The sequence below is a fragment of the Macaca fascicularis genome, chromosome 13, assembly GCF_037993035.2.
Source record: "Macaca fascicularis isolate 582-1 chromosome 13, T2T-MFA8v1.1".
Classification (NCBI taxonomy): Eukaryota; Metazoa; Chordata; class Mammalia; order Primates; family Cercopithecidae; genus Macaca; species Macaca fascicularis.
The window spans coordinates 111306217-111326142 of NC_088387.1; the positions used below are offsets into that span (position 1 = coordinate 111306217).

Here is a 19926-nt window from a genome sequence, read left to right on the forward strand (position 1 = left end):
GAAGCCAGACTCAGTGCCCAGCACAGGGACAGAAGGAAAGCGGCTCCTGAGACAGGAAGATAGCAGCAAGCGCCAAACGGGGCGCAGACCGACAGGAGCCCAAAGCAGCCCAAGCAGCTGGGGCGTGTGCGCTTTGCCTCTTCCCTCTTGCCTCTGCGCTTACTCTGAAGAACTGGTTAGCTCAATATCTGTTTTCTTAGATTATGGTACCCCCATACAATGGAATATGATGAAGCCATTAAAAAGGATCAAGTAGCTCTACTCATATTGATCTGCGAGGATCCCACAAAGCAAATGGAATAAGCAAGGTGCAGAACATTGAATCCCCTTTTGTGGGAGTCGCAAGTGTCCCAAAGCCATTTGCCGCAATTATCTCTGGACAGTGAGACTCAGGAACTTCTCACAGTACCTGCTTCTGAACTTGACTTCTTGAGAATTAGTTTTGCATCTGTTTTTAGGGATAATACTTCGCTTTATTGAGCCTAAGTACTATATTAAGGAGGTCGGTCTCGACCTCTCTCTTGGGCAAATGTGCATCCTGAAAGGCATGGACAGGCTTCACTGTGTTAGGACTGAGAGCAACTGACTGAGAGCAACTGAGCTGGGCAGGGTTGATGTGAGGCTGTGTATAGTAGAGATGGCTAGAATACTCCCAGGAGCTGGGTACACCCTCCAAGCCAATGCTGCCATCCGTGTCGGTATAGGCTTTTGAGATGGGCGTGCACAGGTGTGCATGGGTGCAGGTGTGGGTGTGGTGCATGTGCAGGGCAGAAGAACGAGGAACCAGGGTCAGATCTGTACCTGGGCAGACCACACACTGACAGCCTCATGGAAGGTGAATATGAGGCCAAGAACAAAGAGGATGCTTATGGCAACAGCCAGGCCAGTGGGGCCAGACCCGTGGAAGCGAGAGTACAAAGGCAGAGTGGACCGGGCCTATCACAGGTGTCCAAACTGACCCTGAAGTTTGGGGTCTGATGAGGGGAAGGATGAGGAGGCCACTGGCAGAAACAGGGAAGCAGAGGAAGGGGTGTGGGAGGGGAGATGAGACAGATACCCAGATAAAGCCTACGGCAGGCGGATGGCAAGACCTAGAGACCAGGGAACATGGGCAGGAAAACGAGGGAAAGCAGGAGACATCGGCCAGGGGGACGGCAGGGAAGGATGAGGAGCTCTTCAATGCAGGCGGGGAAGGGGTCCGCAAGTCACACAGAGGGTCCCGGGGCTGGAGGAGTCCAGGAGGCTGCGAGTCAGAGCAGCAGGCAGGGCACAGCGCTCCGTGACGCGGGACGCAGCCACACGGGGCAGGAAGGTGGCCTTCAAAGGCGTTTCCTCTCTGATTCCACTTTCATAAAAATCTGTAAGAATCATGTATCTATTCATAAAAAACCAACAAACCCTACGCCTAAAGGGGCACCCACGGGGATGCTGGCAGTGTTCTCTCCTGGTGTTAAAATTACAGGAGATTTTTATTCACTCTGCTTACCTAGAGTTGCCAGATTTCTCACAGTGAAGCAATTTTTGTTTTTTTTTTGCTGGAGTTTCTCTTGTTGCCCAGGCTGGAGTGCAGCGGTGCGGTCTGGGCTCACTGTCATCTCCGCCTCCCGGGCTCAAGTGATCCTCCCACCTCAGCCTCCCAAGTAGCCAGTACTACAGGCCCACGCCACCACTCCCAGCTAATTTTTTATTTTTAGTAGAGGTGGGGTTTCGCCATGTTGGCCAGGCTGGTCTCACGGTCCATGACAACGGCCTATCTTTTTTTTTTTTTTTTAAATTAGGCAAAGGCCAGGCATGGTGGCTCACGCCTGTAATCCCAGCACTTTGGAAGGCTGAGGCGGGCAGATCACCTGAGGTTAGGAGGAGCTCGAGACTAACCTGGCCAACATGGCAAAACCCTGCCTCTACTAAAAATACAAAAAAGTAGCTGGGCATGATGGTGGGCTCCTGTAATCCCAGCTACTAGGGAGGCTGAGACAGGAGAATCTCTTGAACCCGAGAGGCGGAGGTTGCAGTGAGCCAGGAATGTGCCATTGCACTCTAGCCTGGGCAACAAGAGTGAAACTCCATCTCAAAAAAAAAAAAGGCAAAATAAGCTCTGTTGGTGGTGGTGTGGTTTTGGTTTTCTCTCTGGACTGCCTTGAGGGGTGGGGCTTCCAGGCCGAGGATGGAGGCAGCCCAAGAACGCTTTTCGGGAGCCACTGGGGCCCTGCAGGCTTCATGAGGGTGGGAACAGGAGCCAGCCAGAGGTCCACAAGGGGCATGCGGGTAGGGCGCTGGGGAGAACCCAGATGACACTTGCCCCAAGCGTGGCAGGAGTGGCGGGAGCAGACAGCAGGGGACGCAGGGCTGAGGGAGGGTGTATTATTTGACTCGGAACTGAGCATGTTGCCAACTGCCACAGTCACAGAAAGGAGACGGGTGGAGGGTGGAGAGAAGGCAGGAGCTGGGGTGCCCCCATAGCTCCCGCAGACCCTGTCCATCCTCAGGACAGCCTCAGCCGGGGCATCACTGCCACGCACCTCAGCACGGACTCCACAAACACTCTGAGGGCCTTCACGTGGATCCAGGCAATGAAGGCTTCGCTGAAGTTCACCTTGAGCCAGCGCAGCAGGGGTCCCTGAAAGGACAGAAGAGCCCGGTGACCCCTCCTGGCCACCCCGCCCAACACAGAGCCAAGAAAGGACTTGGGTTTTGACAGAGCACGCCCTGAGCTGAGAAGAAGTGCCCAGGAGCCAGAAGCAGAGAGTTGGTCGGACCAGCCCTGGGTCAGGCTCAGGACCTCGAGGTCCAGGGCGCCTGGTGCCGGGGAAGCTCAGCGCGCCAGCCACCCGGTGCATGCACGGGGCCACCGCAGACCGCAGCACGGGGAGCTGGGCAGCCCCTGACCTCAGGGCTTTCAGCGGGCAGCCAGGGGCTTCTGCCTGACACTGCACAGCCAGGGAGTCCACCTTCTCAGAGGCTCTGCCCCCAGGGTCCTGGCATCAACCACAGCAGCGCCTCCCCTCACAGCCCCACCTCACGTGGCCACAGCAGCAGCCACTGATACTGGTGTGGCAGGTCCTCCTGGGAGCTCAGAGTCTGGGAGCAAGAGCTCCGAGCTCCCGCCCGACACTGCAACTGCCCACAAAGGTCAGGGGTGGGTTCAGCAAGGGCAGCCAAGGGAGGAGAGCTGAGCTGCCGGCCACCACCCCAGCCAGGGCCCTGCCCATCCCAGCTCCAGCCACCTCCAGCCAGGGGCCCGGGGAGAGGCGCCCTGGCCGACAAGCACCCTTCACTCCTGGCGGGGGCAGCTCCAAAGAGGCCCTGCAGATTAGGAGGAAGGCATGATTCTGGCTCCTCAAATTTAAAACCTCAAAAGCCATGTTAGAGAACAGAAAAATGCAAGGATTCATTTTCCCAGAAGGCGCCTGAGCTGGCGAGGAGATGCGAGCCAGGGACCCCGGGGTTCCCGGGGCGTTGCTTACCTCACCCTCGCCCTCACTCTCTCTCTCTCTGTCGGTCTGCCCCGCAGCGGGCCTATCAGGGTTACCTAGCGGGGTTACCTTAACCTTGTGGTCCGGGAAGGTGGATGATCCCTTTTTAAGAGCAACACAGGAAGTTTGCTAAAGGCACAGAAATGATTTATTAATCTTTCAGCAAACATGCATCACAAACAAATAAATCATTCTCATCGCCTGAAAGGCACGTGAGAGCAAGCTCAGGAATTCAGGCCCACCCTCGAGACTCGCGTGCTGGCTAGACTAGAGATGTGGTAGGCGCTCACCGGGCTCCCGGAGTGGTGAAGGCAGAGGGGGGGCAGCGTTAAGCCTTTGGGTTCCATATTCCAAGCACAGAGCCAATCTCTGGCAGAGGGGTCAGTCCTGAGCCCCCTCCCCTTGCTTGGGCTTGGCCAGGACCCCCATCGCAGGCCGACCAGGACAGCACCGGGAGGCATAAGTGGAAACGGCTGTCTGCGCTCTGTCAAGGTGGCTCTACCACGCCCAGCCACAGATGCCTTCCTGGCATTCAGGGGGCACCTCAGCGTGCACAGTGCAGGAGATGAGTTGGGCATGCATTTAGGACACTCACCCTTTCCCATTCTGTCTCTGCAAACAGGTGGGAAACACAGGGAAATCCCACTTTGCTCTCAAAGTACACTCAAACCCAGGGCCTGGCCTGTCCCTCTGGTTGACGAGTGACAAAAAGGATGCAAGACGTTTGGTCATGCACTTCTAGATAGGCCAGAGGGACCAGATTCTCAGGAGGCCAGTGGGGCTGACCTAAGCTGAGAGTGCCTCCACCTCCCGCCCACAGAGACCCTGGCAGGGTCCCCAGGGCAGTGTGGGCAAAGGCTATGCCGCGTAAACTACGCCAGCTGGGAACCTGAGCCACATGTGGCAGGTGGCAGGCTCCTGTGTGTCACCCTGTTCCCTGCGGGTCTGGCAGGCCCGGGTCAGTGCCCAGGTGGGTGCCAAAGGCCCTGCTTCGCCACCTGTCCCCAGCAGGGCCTCCCAACGTGGAGGCTGCCATGGTCTAGCCCCATCCAGAGATACTGTGCAGGGGGTCGGGACCAGGACTGAATCGAGCTGGGAAAAAGCCTGGCTAAAGAGAACAGCCGGGGTGTGCCCAGGTAACGAGGGTTTCAGGTGAGCTGAGGCTAAGGAAGGAAATGCTTTGGAGCTCAGCTTTCACTGGGGGCAATCTCTCCTGCCTGGTATCTGGGTCTGTGGGCCCTGCTCTGAGGACTGGAGCACCCAAAGGGCCAGGGGTCCCCAGCTCCAGCTTGGGTCCTTGTCCTCAGGAGGGAACACCCACCCCACAGGCTCAGCTGGAGCCCAGCAGCCTCTGGCTCTGAGGCATGTCTCACTTGCTGTGCACACACATGTCCACACACACACACACGCACACACACACGTGTGAGCGCCCTGTGCTTCTGTTTTGGGGAAAGAGGATGAAAAATCCCTATATAAACGTTTATATTATCAGCTCTTGTTTCCTTTCTAAAGGGAAACAGACCAGACCAGAAGGGCTCCGAGAACCCCACTATGGGGGCTCCGTGACTCGGTTTGCTCGTGAGGGGGGGCTGCTCATCTCCAGTCCCTGCGAAAAGATCGCTAGGTCGTTGACAGAGAGGCCAAGCCCCCAGGAGCCCGGAGTACACACTTGAAGGGACGGACACCGGGAGCACTCCCTGCCTGCCCGCGGCCATGGCACTCCTCCCCACGGAGGTCCTCACAGCGCTGTGTTCACACAGCGACTTCCCCCCAAAGGCCTCAAGAATATTCTACTCATTCCTCCCGCCCCGTCACTAGCGGCTGGACTGGAAGGTGCTCCACAGAACCCTCCCTGGTGGGCACGGGGAAGAAGGGGCCCAAAAACACTCCACCCAGACAGGCTCCTTCCAAGTGGCCCGGCCTAGCCCAGCACCGCGGCGGGAGGACTGAGTATGGAAGATGCCCACTTCACGGAGCGGCGGGGTGACCTTCCCACAGCTCTCCTGCCCACAGTTCAAATGCGAGCATCTAGTTTTGCTCCCTGGGGAGCTAAGCTGTCCTCCTACATGAAGGGTTTCTGAGTGGCTGTGGTCGGAGGTCTCCAGATAAGCACCCCTCCGTGCTAAGGACACAGGGGAGGTCAATACAGGGGCTAGTGGTGCCCTGGAAACCTCACGGCTGCGATCTCCAAGGCCCAGCACTGCCCATCCTGCACACAGATGCTCCCGCCTGGAGCCCACGTGCCTCGCTCAGTTCCAGGAAGGCCTGGCGGGTCATCCGGCCAGCTTGCCTCTCAGAGCCTCAGTTTCTCATCCGTACTGTGGAGTTAGCAACCCCTTCCTGGCAGGGTGGTGCTGGGGACTGTGAGAGTGTGTGTGGAAAGCGCTGGCTGGGGGGACCCCCAGCTGCCGCCCCCGGCTCCCGCCCCCAGCTCCCCCGCCCCCAGCTCCCCTGCCTGGGCTCCCTTGTGCTCACCGTCCCCCCTCCCAGACCCTGCTCAGATGTCCCCTGAGAACAGACGGTCCCCATGGTGTGAGCCCAGGAGCCTGGTGGGGACAATGAGAGGGAGAGCTGGAGACTTGGGAGGACTCTTCTATCCCCAGGCCACTGGGTAGGGGCAGGAGGAGCTGCTCAATCACATACTCACATACTGTTGCTTCTTATCGGACAGTAATCTGGCCATCTCCTCCCTTTCCCTTTTAATTTCTTTCTCATCATAGTAAAATTCACGAACAGTGAACCTTAAAACAAGCAAACCATGGGCTTTCACTCAGCAGCTTTCCAGAGGGGCAGAGACGCCCCGCAGCAGGAGATGAACGAAACCCGGAGGACACTTACTTGTTTTCTTTGGCCTTGGTTTTGAAGTCTTCGATCACTTTTCGAAACAGAGTCACAGTGAAAAGGCCCCCCTCCTTGTCCTCAGTAATGAGTCTGTTGGAGAGAAGCATCTGTTGGCTGGACTCACTGCCAGGCCCTGTGTGGGACTGGGGCTCAGAGGCCCCCGGGGCCTAGTGGCCTGCACTTGGGGTCCTTGGCAGCAGTCGAGGGCTGGGGAACCAAGGACACTCCCTGAGATTTCCTAACCCCTGGCTGCCTGCCCTTCCCTCCTGCCCCTTCCACACTCCTCCAGGCTAAGGCCTCAGCGGGGCTCGGGGTTCAGGCAGTGCAGGGGCCTGGGCTTCAGCGCCCGCTTATCAAATGCCTGAGACCAAGCCCCCCTGGGCCGCCGTCACCTCAGCTGGCACGGGGTGTCCCTGGCTCTGATGTGCCGCCTGATAGTGAAGCGGAGTGGTGGAAACTATCTCACAAGGTCCATTTCACTTGCAATGTCACAAAGTCCTAACGGAACACAGCCTCCCAAGCACGTCTCAACCCAGGACCACTGGGGCCACTGTCTCCAGCAACTCAAGAATTCTTGGGGCCAGCGGTCTAAGCATCTCTGAGTCCTATTGGCCAGAAGACGGGAAGTGGGAGCCCTCAGGGCCAGACACGATCTTACAGCATGCTAGCAGGGTCACCCTTTCTGTTTCTCACAGCCCCTGCCCATAGGGGCTGCCCCCAGGCTCCAGGTATTTCTAGAGTCATCTGTGCAGGCTTTCAGGTGGCTGGTGACAATGAAGGGCCTGAGGCTCTGGTCTGGGAGGCCAGGCCACCTACCAAGGCAGCCGATCCTGGCACGGATCCCCGGTGCTTGGTATTTAAGAGCAGTGAATGCTCCTGCCAGCACACCAGCTTCCAGGGCCAGCTCCTCTGCTCCAGAGCCTTACTCCTCTTCCCTGCCTCCCCTGTAACCTCGGGCTGTGATTGTCCTGTTCCTTGCACCTTTCAATTTAGATCCCGATGATTGCCATCTCCTGGCCCTGGGAGAGCCCCTTCCCCCAGCAGGGGCCCCAGGGCAAAGGCCTCGCACCAGGAGCTCTGTATGTGAGGAGTCAGATGAATAGGCTGGCTGCCTGACGAGCATTCTAAAACCTCTTCAAATTACAAACCATCTCAGCCATACAAAAAGGCATAGAGGAAAATGAGTACCATGCTGGGCATGGTGGCTCACACCTGTAATCCCAGCACTTTGGGAGGCTGAGGCAGGCGGATCACCTGAGGTCAGGAGTTCGAGACCAGCCTGACCAACATGGTGAAAGCCCACCTCTACCAAAAATATAAAAATTAGCTGGCTGTGTTGGTGCACGTCTATAATCCCAGTTACTTGAGAGGCTGAGGTAGGAGAGTTGCTTAAACCCGGGAGGCCGGAGGTTGCAGTGAGCTGAGCTCGTGCCACTACACTCCAGCCTGGGCAACAGAGTGAGCCTCCGTCTCAAAAAAAAAGGAAAACGCGCAGCTTTGGATCAGCCACCCAAAACCAAAGCTCCAGCCGGTGAAAGCCCACGTGCTCCTACCCCATATGTGCCACTCACTCCATCCTGGGCCACCACCATCCTGAGTGTGGCCTTCCTCCCCGTGACCCATCCCCACAATTCCCTGTGCACCTGTGTGTGCCCGAGTCACACCCATTTCACATCCATTTCACATCAATTTCACACCCATTTCACATCCATTTCACACCCATTTCACATCCATTTCACACCCATTTCACACCCATTTCACACCCATTTCAGACCCATTTCAGACCCATTTCACACCCATTTCAGACCCATTTCACATCCATTTCACACCCATTTCACATCCATTTCACACCCATTTCACACCCATTTCACACCCATTTCAGACCCATTTCACATCCATTTCACATCCATTTCACACCCATTTCAGACCCATTTCACATCCATTTCACATCCATTTCACACCCATTTCACATCCATTTCACACCCATTTCAGACCCATTTCACACCCATTTCACATCCATTTCACACCCATTTCACACCCATTTCACATCCATTTCACACCCATTTCAGACCCATTTCACACCCATTTCACATCCATTTCACACCCATTTCACACCCATTTCACATCCATTTCACATCCATTTCACACCCATTTCACATCCATTTCACACCCATTTCAGACCCATTTCACATCCATTTCACATCCATTTCACACCCATTTCACATCCATTTCACACCCATTTCACATCCATTTCACATCCATTTCACACCCATTTCAGACCCATTTCACATCCATTTCACATCCATTTCACACCCATTTCACATCCATTTCACACCCATTTCAGACCCATTTCACACCCATTTCACATCCATTTCACATCCATTTCACACCCATTTCACATCCATTTCACATCCATTTCACACCCATTTCACATCCATTTCACACCCATTTCACACCCTCTGCTTCTCTGCAGCAGCCTTTCCCCTTCTTCCCTCCTGACACACGGGGCCGGCATCCTTGGTTCCCCCGCCACGCAGTGTCCCATGATGGACACAGTTTGTAACCTGCCCTCCGCCTGTCACTCTGCCAGGGTCCACTGGCCACTCCTGCTCTGGCCCCCGCAGGCCACATGCCAAGGCTGCTTTCCCTCCCGGCTCCCACTGTGGCCGTTCACTGGGCAGCTGCTCAGGCCAGGGCTGGCTTCCCCCTCTGGCAGGGAAGAATTGATGCTGAGCCGAGAATGCAGAGCCAGAATGCAGCAGAGGCAATGGCATGGAGAGGCTGCTCAGCCAGGTGGGGCCAGGGCAGCCTTCCCAGGGCAGGGGCAGGGAAGTGAAGTTTTGAAAGAGGAAGGCACTCTGGCATGTGACAAGGTGTGCGACGCTGACAGAATTCCAGGCCAAGGGACAGGAGAGGGCCCAGGTGTGGAGGGCCGGGGGGGCCTTACACCCTCAGGGCATGTTTGGTGGTTGGGTGCCCTGAAGTACCCACACATGCACCCCAGGGGCCCTGGGAGCAAGCTGGGGTCTCACTTACTTGGTTGATCGAGGGACCACCATATCTGAGAGAGATTCGTAGGTTTTTTGCCATTGTGAATAGTTTGATCTGCAAGAATACAGAATCATTCTGTAATTTTTTGCAGAAAAGGCTCTTGGGTGTCCTGAGTGCTTAGGAAGCTGCACACCCCTTTTCCTGAGGGCCTGAAGGTGAGCAGGGATGGGGTCAGAGGAAGCCCTAACCTCCCCTGAGGCCCGGCTGTGCCCATGGGGAATCCCCTGCCCAGCCTCCCTGGGGTACCCACAGACGTCCCTTTGTGAAGAGCTATGGATGCACTTGGGGCTCACTAACAACCATCTAATCTGGGCCCCTTGTGGCCTTGGGCAAGCTAACCAGCCTCTCCAGCCTCAGGACAATGGGAATCACCAGACTTCCCAGGCCTTTGGTGAGGATGAAATAAAATAATGTCAACCACGCGTTGGGTATATAGCAAGCACTCAATAAATGGCTGCTTCTGTCATGGCCACAACCTCTATCACCCAACAACTGTCCCTGCTGGCACAGCCGCAGGCAGGGCCCCGTGAAGGAATGACTGTTTCCCGGGAACTAGGGCTGGGCAGGGAGCATCTTCATCCACTCCGCCCAAGTCACCAACGGGCCCACCTTCCTCTCTGCTGGGCAGGGCCAGTTGCCTTCGTGATCGCCCAGCACAGGCCGAGATACCCACTTGCCCGGCACTCACTTGGGGACGATGACCAGAAGTGTGATGAGATACTCAGAATCCAGCACGAAGTCCTCCTTGCTCACAATATCACTCAGTGTCCGGGTGAAGAGGTTCCCCCTAAAAGGCAGGTGGAACAAAGGGTATGAACGGTGTGAGCAGAAAGGGACACAGTGACCCCACAAACCCATGCCCAGGCACTGGGGCTGAGGGGCAGTTCTCAAGGCAGGGTGGGCACCAGGGATGCTGGAGCCTAGAAGAACACAGCAATTCTCAGCAATGATTGCTCCCCGCCAACCGCAGGGCCAGGCTCTGTGCTGGGGTCACAGCTGCTGCCTCCTCTCCTCTAGGGACAGGGAGGCTGGCAGGGCCTCAGGTACTATCACCCATCACCCAAGGGGCTGCCGAATCCAACACCTCAGTGACCTGCACTGCCCCGGTGCGCGGTGCCAGCCACAGCTGCTACAGGAGGGGGGCCTCGGGTGGCAGGCAGCTAACGTTACTCAAGTGTCAACACCACGGCCAGCTCTTGGAGCTGCATGAGCCATCCTCGATAGAGTTCCGTGTCACTTTACAGGCCTCCCAGCCCAGCAGCCAGGGGACACTCACCTGAAATAGCTTTCTACATGCCCAGTGGACCTGGTCTGAGTGGAGGGTATGGTATTATTGGCACATGGATCAAGGCTGTCAGATCAGCAAATGCGCCAAGATCAAACTACCCAGGCTGTATGCGGGACCAGCACAGGGGCGGTGACGTCGGCACAGAGTGCTTCCTGGGAAATCGCTCTCCAGCACTCAGCCATGGCCAAAGCTTTAAAGGCAATGGGAAACACCCTCCTCAGGGAGCCTGTGTGGCTTCTTTGCCATCTCCTGCCTGAACATCACTGACCAGCTGCATGGCCATGGATAAAGCCCTTAGGTTCCTTCTCCCTGGGCACCACATGCATGAGCCTCCCTGTCCTAGAACTGAACACATTACCCTTACACTGTCCCACCTCTCTCCCTGGCTCACCTCTGAACCCCCAACACGAAGCCAGCTTTCCACACATGTTTGTCGAATGAATAACTACGAGCTCTGCAAGTGCAAAAATTGTATTGTATTCTGCTTTATATCTTAAGGTTTAGCGTCAGGCCTGAGGGCACAGTGCATACTTGGTACATGTACAACAAAAGAAGAAAAGAGAGCGCAGAGGAGGGAGTTAGAAACGTTCATCCCTCTTCGTACGCCGCCCTCTTATACTTGCTGTATGTGCTCAGTAAATCAATTAAAGTCACTGCAAATCAATGAATGATCAATGAATGATGGAACCTCACCAGTTGAGTGAAGAGGCTGGACCAGGTGTTTGCTCAAGTCCCAACCAGTCCTGAGGAAATCCATCACAGTGTGATGCTGTGTGAGTGGATGGCCCCATGGTATGCGGGCTCCAAGCTAGAATGGATGGATGACCCATCCCCACTTAGGGCTCTCTGTGCTGGCGCCTGGCCTCTGTCCCATACTCCAGAGCTCATGCCCACTTACTTTTGACACGAAGCCAGGCATCCAACAGCAAGGGTCTCCAGTTGAAGTGGGCTTTTTTTTTTTTTTTTCTTAGACAGAGTTTCACTCTTGTTGCCCAGGCTGGAGTGCAGTGGCGTGATCTCGGCTCACTGCAACCTCCTCCTCCCAGGTTCAAGCAATTCTCCTGCCTCAGCCTCCTGAGTAGCTGGGATTACAGGTGCGCACCACTACGCCCAGCTAATTTTGTATTTTTAGTAGAGACGAGGTTCCTCCATGTTGGTCAGGCTGGTCTCAAACTCCTGGCCTCAGGTGATCTACCTGCCTCAGCCTCCCAAAGTGCTGGGACTACAGGCATGAGCCACTGTGCCTGGCCTAAAAACCATCTATGGTTTTTAATTTTCTTTCCACTAATGTACCATTTGCTTTTTTCACAAGAAGACAGCTGGCCCAGTGACCCTCAGAAGTGGACTGCAGAAGTGGGGGTACCTCCCAGGTAACATTCTGTCTGCTTACAGTAGTGGGCCAATCAGGGGGAGGGCAGTTGGTTCGGGGCTCCCTGTGTCACTTCCCTTTTCTGGAGTTAGGGGCCAAGTGTAGGTATCATATTGAAAACTCTACAACTGACCAGGATTCTCGGAGAACAACCAACAGCATCAGATCCAGAGTCTGGGGGGACTGGGCTGCTCCTCCATGCCAGCCAACCCCACCTCACCCTGTTCAGGAGCAGCCTCCCCAGCAGGAGCTCACCTGGCTTCTCTCTCTTTTTTTTTTTTTTTTTTGAGACAGAGTCTCACTCTATGCCCAGGCTGGAGTGCAGTGGTGATCTCAGCTCACTGCAACCTCTGTCTCCCAGGTTCAAGTGATCCTCGTGCCTCAGCCTCCCAAGTAGCTGGAATTACAGGTGCACACCACCATGCCCAGCTAATTTTTGTATTTTTAGTAGAGACGGGGTTTCACCATGTTGGCCAGGTCAAACTCTTAGCCTCACGTGATCCACCCGCCTCAGCCTCCTAAAGTGTTGGGATTACAGGCGTGAGCCACCATGTCTGGCTACATGGCTTCTCTTACACACCTCCAACAACAGGACACTCACTACCTCACAAGACAGTCCCTGCCACTGCGTTGCTGAGTTAACACTTTTCTCTGGCATCTCTACCATCGTGGTGACTGTTCTGCCAGCGGAGCCTGCTCCCTCTCCCACACAGTGGTTCTTCAGGTGGATGGAGAAGGCACCTGAGTCCCTGAGGCTGCTCTGCTCTTGTCCACAGAGCCTACTACCCTGCTGCGCTTTGCAACTGGCTGTGCTCTGATATCCTGGCCTCCTGTCAGCCCCGGGGGCCCTCTGTGCAGCCTCCACAGAGGAGGACTGGGTGCAGCACCCAGGCGCCCTGGAGAAGCTGGGAGACGGAAGCGAGTGGTGAGGAGCAGCACGGCCGCATCCTCTTCCCTGGGCATATGCACAGGGCGTGATCACCCTCGCCTGGCCCTTTCCTCCTCTCCCAGCACGCGGCTCTTGGAGAGGTGAGAGTGCCTCCACCTGTCTGTCTGTCTCACTGTCATGCACGGGCACAGACTCCCAGGTGGCCCAGTGGCAGGACAGGCAAACGCTACGCCCCCGCCAGGACTCGCCCTCGCCAGATGTGGAGGCTGGTGAATACACACATGGATTTCTTTTCCAGGTTCTCCAGGTTTGTCTTCAGAGTGTTGTAAGCGGCTGTTCGGGACTTCAGGTCCATCTCGATCTGCGCCAGTTGCTGTTTGGGAAAGCAAAAGCTCCTGGTGACCTTGGGCACTGAAGGAGTTGGCTGAACACTTTGAAATGGCCACAAAAGCTCATGGTGCGTTCAAGAAAAAGAACTGCCCTGGCCATTTGCCAGGATGGCTTCCGTTTACCAGCATTTGGCCCTTCCAAGGAGCCCCTGTGTGGCACCCAGGCGCCAAGCCATGATGGCTTTTCTAGGATGACTCAATGAGCCCAACCTTTCCTGATTTCAAGCCCATCCTGAACAGTCGGGACATCCCACACCCACACCTACCCTCTCAGGCTCTGCTGGAGGGCAGCTCAGGCTGACCCCCAATCGTTGCTTCCAGGAGGACCCGACATTGCCTGGCCCTCACAAATGCCCCGTCTCCTGGCTTGGCTGTGCCAATATCCCTCGCATGTGTTGGCAGGGGCAAGGAAGTGCAGTGGACAGAAACAAGACAGGCCCAGGCTCAAGCCACGCCCTCCTGCTTTCTGGCCGACTGGCTCAGGTTCCCCATTTGTTCCAGAGGGCGGATAATGCCAGTGCTGAGAGCCAACTGTGCCAGGCTCCTTCCCATTCCCTCCTCGCAGCCTCATGCAGTAACACCCCACCAGCTTAGGCAACCGGCCATGGCAGGAGCATTTACACCACGGCTATCAACAAATGCTACAGGCCAGCACACGGCTGCTGACGGGAGAATCTCAAGAGTCAATAGATGAAGAAAATGGGTGCTCCACAGAATGCCAACAGCTTTAGTCTAAATATATACATTTTTATACATGGATGAATCCATTGTAAACTTTTAAACATTGGTTACCTTTTGGGAGAATAAAGGGAATGGGGGTGATGATCACAGCTCGAATGATTTTATTATTTTAAAGATAAAATCATAAAATAATTTTAAAGATAAAATAATTAAATATAATTAAAATGATAAAAATGATTAAATTAAATGATTATATTCAAATGGTAGGCTGGGCAAGGTAGCTCATGCCTATAATCCCAGCAATTTGAGAGGCCAAGGTGAGAGGATCACCTGAGGTAAGGAGTTTGAGACCAGCCTGGCCAACATGGTAAAACCCTGTCTCTACTAAAAATACAAAAATTGGCTGGGCATGATGTTGGACGCCTGTAATCCCAGCTACTCAGGAGGCTCAGGCAGGAGAATTGCTTGAACCTGGGAGGCGGAAGTTGCAGTGAGCTGAGATCGCGCCACTGTACTCCAGCTTGGGTGACAGAGTGAGACTTTGTCTCAAAAAATATATATAATAAAATGGGCCAGGCACAGTGGCTTATGCCTGAAATCCTAGCACTTTGGGAGGCCGAGGTGGGCAGATTGCCTGAGCTCAGGAGTTTGAGACCAGCCTGGGCAACATGGTGAAACCCTGTCTCTACTCAAAATACCAAAAAGTTAGCTGGGCATGGCGACGTGTGCCTATAATCCTACCTACTCAGGAGGCTGAGGCAGGAGAATTGCTTGAACCTGGGAGGTGGAGGCTGCAGTGAGCCGAGATCTCACCACTGCACTCCAGCCTGGGCAACACAGTGAGACTCTGTCTCAAAAAAATAATAATAATAAAATGATAAAAATGATAATTAAAGAAAAAGATTTAAAGTGATGATTTTAAAGATAAAAACTAAATGTTTTTCTCTTTACATTTTGCCATGTTTGTTTTTTAATAAAATTCATCTTTTTATAATAATTTTTTAAAACTTTCAAGTTTGAAATGATTATAGATTCACAGGATGTTGCAAAAATAGTACATAGAGATCCTAAGTACTCTCCATGCAGTTTCCACAGTGATTTCCCACACCTCACCATACAACTATACTATTCGGCACTATACAACTGCATACTATACTGTACTGTGCAACTATATTGTACGACTATACAACTATATTAAACTCTTCTGCACTATAGAAGTATACTGTGCAACTGTATAGTATACAACATTATGCAACTATATAACTATATGATTACTATTCTGCACTATACAGCTCTATTACTATACTGTACTGTCCTATACAACTATACTATACTATACTATTCTGCACCACACCATCATAGTTCTGTATCATAACCAGGAAACTGACATGGGTACAACCCACAGATCTTGCTTTTTAAAATAAGATTTGTATATTTTTTGGGGAAAAAAAGAAAAAAAAAAAAAATACTGCTTGTCTTTATTTTTCTGATTTCATCACAAGCCAATGAAAAATTGCTGAGAGGTATTTGGGAGCAAGTAAAACAATGGTGGGAACTAGAGTTTTGGAACCAGTGAGGCCCACATTTAAATGCCAGTTCTGACTTTTACTGGCTGTGTGACCTGATATAAGCTCCTTGACCTCTCTGAGCAAAGTGACCCAGAATTACTGTGAGATAATAGAGGAATCTCCTTTGACTAAATGTCTCTAGTTGACAGATTGAGACCTCTCGTTGGCAGAACGAGGCTGAGGCGGGGGGTGTCACACTGTGTTCCTGGTGTAGGAAGGACTGAGGCAGCCTGTGTTCCTGGTGTAGGAAGGACCGAAAGAGCCAACACCCCGGAGCCTCTGCCCCTGCTCCCGCCAGGAGCTGCTTCCCTGCGCTGGGGCCAGTCCAGGGCTTCCTTGGGAAGTGGTACCATGCACACAGTCAACCCGCAGGCTCTGGTCCCCAAGACCTGCATCCCCATCCCGGCATAATACTCCAACTGTGGCAGGCCCTGGATCCCGCACTCAACACCTCAGCTTCCTCTTCTGCACTCAGAGGAAAGCGATGTCCACCCCATGGCATGAGGTGGATAGTAAGAGAGCCCAGCACAGTCTCGGGCACATCTGGAATGCCACCAAACCAGTGCCCTCCTTCCTTCCTGCCAAAGGCACTCTTAGGGTGCTCTGGATGGGAGAAGCCAGGTCTCCCTACAGCCCCTCTGCCCCCTCCATGTGCTCCAGGGGCCCTCCACACTGAGTCTGGCATCCCTGGGACTCAGAGAATCCCAAACTGGCCCATGGTGAGGCAGAGAAGGGCCAGCCCCACCAGCCACCGTGTGCTTCCAGTTCCTTGGTGGACATGCACGGCGCCCTCTGAAGGGAACACCTGGCACAGGTGCTCTGGGCAGCCCCTCCTTGAAGGGCCTTCCAGAATCACTGCCTGATCGTTCCAGCAGGGGCCTGGGCCCCTTTGATGTTAGCAGCCCCCGAGGTGCCCCACCCAGATTCCCGAGCTTTCTGGCCCCACCCTACTTTCCAGGAGACCTGCAGGAGTTGCCAGAGGACAGGTCAGAGGCCCAGCTCCACCCTGACCCTTGGCCACAGTCACAGTAGAGAACCGGGCGCCTTTGTTCCTGGCCCAGGCTGAGACTCTCCCACAGCCATGGGGGCCAGCAGGAGACGGGACACATTAGGGGCTCAGTGTTTTGTGGCAGAAGGGAGAGCCAGGCCTCAGAAACCATCAGCCTCAGTCTCATGGTCCTCATCACTCTCGCCCTCAGTGATGATACAGAGAAGTCACCCAGCTCCAGGCGCCCACAGCATCCCCTGGGACTCGAGTCACAGGGTGTTCATTTTATCAAGTGGAGTGGAGGCTATTGCTGAACAGGACAGAGGACTGTTGGGACACTTACTGCCTCTCCATTGTCACAAGTGGAGAGCGAAGAGCTGGTGCAGTATCTCAAGAGGTTAGGGCTCCCAAGCCAAACTCTCCACTTAAAGCAAATAGTTTTGCAGGTGAACAATCCCCTGGGGGCTAGAGGTGTCAGGTTCGTAGGAGTAGATGATGGGGGAGCTGCCTTCACCATTAGTAACTTTTTTTTTTGGTGGGGGGATGGAATCTCATTCTGTTGCCCAAGCTGGAGAGCAGTGTAACCTCCACCTCCCGGATTCAAGCGATTCTCCTGCCTCAGCCTCCCGACTAGCTGGGACTACAGGTGTGTGCCACCACGCCCAGCTAAGTTTTGTATTTTTTAGTAGAGACAGGGTTTCACCATATTGGACAGACTGGTCTCGAACTCCTGACCTTGTGATCCACCCACCTTGGCTTCCCAAAGTGCTGGGATTACAGGCGTGAGCCACCGTGCCTGGCCACCATCAGTAACTTTTGAAAAAAGAAGTGGAGCAGCAAGTGAATGGGTGCTGGGCCCTCGAGGGGAGGCCAGGGGACTGACTCTTTCTCTGTCCAGGGCTGCCCTAAAACCCCAAACCTGCCCAGTGCATGGAAGGGGGCCACACCTCAGAAACCCAGAGGCCCAGTCAGGGCAGGCTGAGGCTGTTGACAGGGGAGCCCTACCCAGGCTCAGACCCCAGGCTCTTGCCCGCCTGACCCACCAGTCAGCTGTCCCCCAGAGCAGTCCCTTTTCTCACCTTGGCTATTGTGTCCACCACGCTCACGAGCGGCTGCTTGGCAGGGTATTTGGCCATGTCCCATTCAAAGTGGGTCACAAAGGATGTTAAGTCAACTGGAAGAATACAAACACATTTCAACACATGAGCCTGCGCTCTGCGTCCACGAGCGAGACTTCGGAATCCCAAGTCAAGCATCACCGTGGACATGAAGGCAGCCATCACGGGCAACGCTGGTGGGCAGGCACAGGGCTCTGGCAAAGCAAACGTTCCCTGTGGGAGCAGGGAGCTGTGAGCCCGTGGGAGCTGTGAGCCCGTGGGAGCTGTGAGCCCGTGGGAGCTGTCAGCCCAAGCACTAGACAGTTTCAACCTTCACTTTCCATTTCAAAGAAGGCATTTTCCACATTAGCAAAATACTGGACTTTGTGACTGTGGTTTATATTAAACGGCAGGGAGGTGCATTTTTCAGTATATGCTATTTAGAGAAAAGTCTCTGGTGAACAGACCACACCAGTGTTTTCACATATTTCCTTTTTTTCTTTTCATTCCACCAAACCCACTGCCTTCAGAATGTCTCTGGCTCATTCTAACCAGGTGTGGGGTGGAGCGAGCCCCGGAATTGAAGTCAGCTGACTCAACCCTTAGGCTAGGAGAGAATCCATTTCCCTACCTGAGACACAGCGGAGTGGCACCTTGCCTGCTCTCTTCAGATTAGTTCGCCACACGCTTAAAGAGAGCTACCTGGGCCAGCCGCCCCAGGACCTGACCTCTTTTAATACGCCGGTCTATGGGAGAGCGGGAAATTCCCCGGAAGCTGCAGTGCCACAGTGGCCCCTGGAATTCCTGCGCCCCTGGCAGAGGGCCCTTCCTATGGCCGATGTCCCAGACCAGGCTCCCTGTGCACCGGCACTTCCCAGTCTATCCTGGTGCATGAAAGGGGACTGTGACGCTCACTCCACACCCATCACCCTGCTGGGGACACACACTAGACACCACGCCCTGCCCAAGGTCCACAGGGAGACCCCTAGGCAGACACTCCACAGAGAGCTGCGGGCCCGGCGATGACCTCCTGGAGTGCTAAGGGAGGACGAAGAGCTGGCGCCGGCTCCCGCTAGGGAGGATGGAGACCCTCTACTGGGACACAGACATGGTATTCACGCGGAGGCTAAGGGGAAGAGGAGGCGGCCACGTGGCCGGTGATGGAGGGCGTTGGGTGTCAGGCAAGGAGGGCTGGCAGCGTTATGTGCTCAGGGCACTGTGAGTCAGAGAAGAGGGAGTGTGGACGGGCACTGAACAGAAAGGGGTAGGATCGGTCACCAAGGGTCATGTCTGCACTTCACCGAGTGCCAAAAACAACACTAGATCCCACCCACTCAGCCCCTAGCACGGGAATTGGACTGAGATTCCTCCAACCCCGACAGTGGTGGCCAGTGGGGTCACCAAATAAGACTCCAGCCGACCAAGGGGAGCAGGCTAGGGACACTCACACACTCTGGGGGAGTCCTCTGAGGCTGGCGTGGAGGAGGCTCCAGGCGAGAAGCCAGCAGGAACGTGGGAGGGAGAGGGTGGTGCCAAGAGGAGTGGGAGGAGCCCTGGGAGGGGAGAGGAGGACAGGGGAGGACTGACTGGACAGGGTGCAAGGCAATGACGCAGGCCTGGTGACACCAGCTTTCCCATTGGGTGGCTGGGTGGAGGGAGAGAAGTACACTAAGCTGGGCAGCCATGGAGGTGGGAGGGATGGGGACGGAGGAGAGGAGGCAAGTTCCGCCTGGGACAAGCTTGAGTTTGACATGTGGGTGGATAGGTCCCCAAGAAGCAGATGGGAATGAAATGGGACACGGAGGAGGAAACCGGGCTGGGGAAGAAATGCCAGCGTGTGAGATATAGGAAAGGTCTGAAGATAACAGGACGACGATGGTGACAATGACCATTAAAGCAGCTGGCACTTACTGCTGCTGACCTTGGGCCAAGACACATGAATTATTCCATTTAATTTATTCTTCAACCCTATTAAAACCCTATGATGATCTTGATTTTACAGAGGAGGAAACTGGCACAGAGCAAGCTATGGAAACTCCAGGATAAAGGGAGACAATGCGTGAAGCACCTAACGCCCTGCTTGGCCCATGGCAGGGCCACGGCTCCCTTCCCTGCCACATCCACTAAGTGGACACAGCCATGCAGCAGGTGGAACCTGCCCAGGAACCACACTCAGACAGCTTCTAGACCACCGGGACTCGAAGGAGGTCCTTGGGAGAATTTGTTTTACAGACTTAGGACGCTGGTGTTGGAGTTAACATGGCGAGTCCTGGCCTGTTGACAAGAGTACCT

At 54.6% G+C, this 19926-nt stretch overlaps 1 protein-coding gene across 12 annotated transcripts in view; it reads right to left on the bottom strand.

Annotated features, from left to right (window-relative positions):
* The window catches only part of ATP6V1C2 (ATPase H+ transporting V1 subunit C2), a 99557-nt gene that overhangs the window by 5079 nt on the left and 74552 nt on the right, over positions 1–19926 (bottom strand). For 4 of the 12 annotated variants that reach the window (XM_074012364.1, XM_045369791.3, XM_005576560.5 and 1 more), the window contains 8 exons: positions 17617–17711; positions 13193–13284; positions 10054–10152; positions 9351–9419; positions 6312–6404; positions 6121–6214; positions 3465–3602; positions 2520–2617 (listed from right to left, as the gene is read on the bottom strand). In XM_074012364.1, the coding sequence (XP_073868465.1) occupies positions 2520–2617; positions 3465–3602; positions 6121–6214; positions 6312–6404; positions 9351–9419; positions 10054–10152; positions 13193–13284; positions 17617–17711 (778 nt within the window). Of the gene's footprint in view, positions 1–451; positions 1359–2519; positions 2618–3464; positions 3603–6120; positions 6215–6311; positions 6405–9350; positions 9420–10053; positions 10153–13192; positions 13285–17616; positions 17712–19926 lie in introns of those variants that run through there. The other 8 variants (XM_074012366.1, XM_074012365.1, XM_005576562.5 and 5 more) reach the window with 4 other exon arrangements.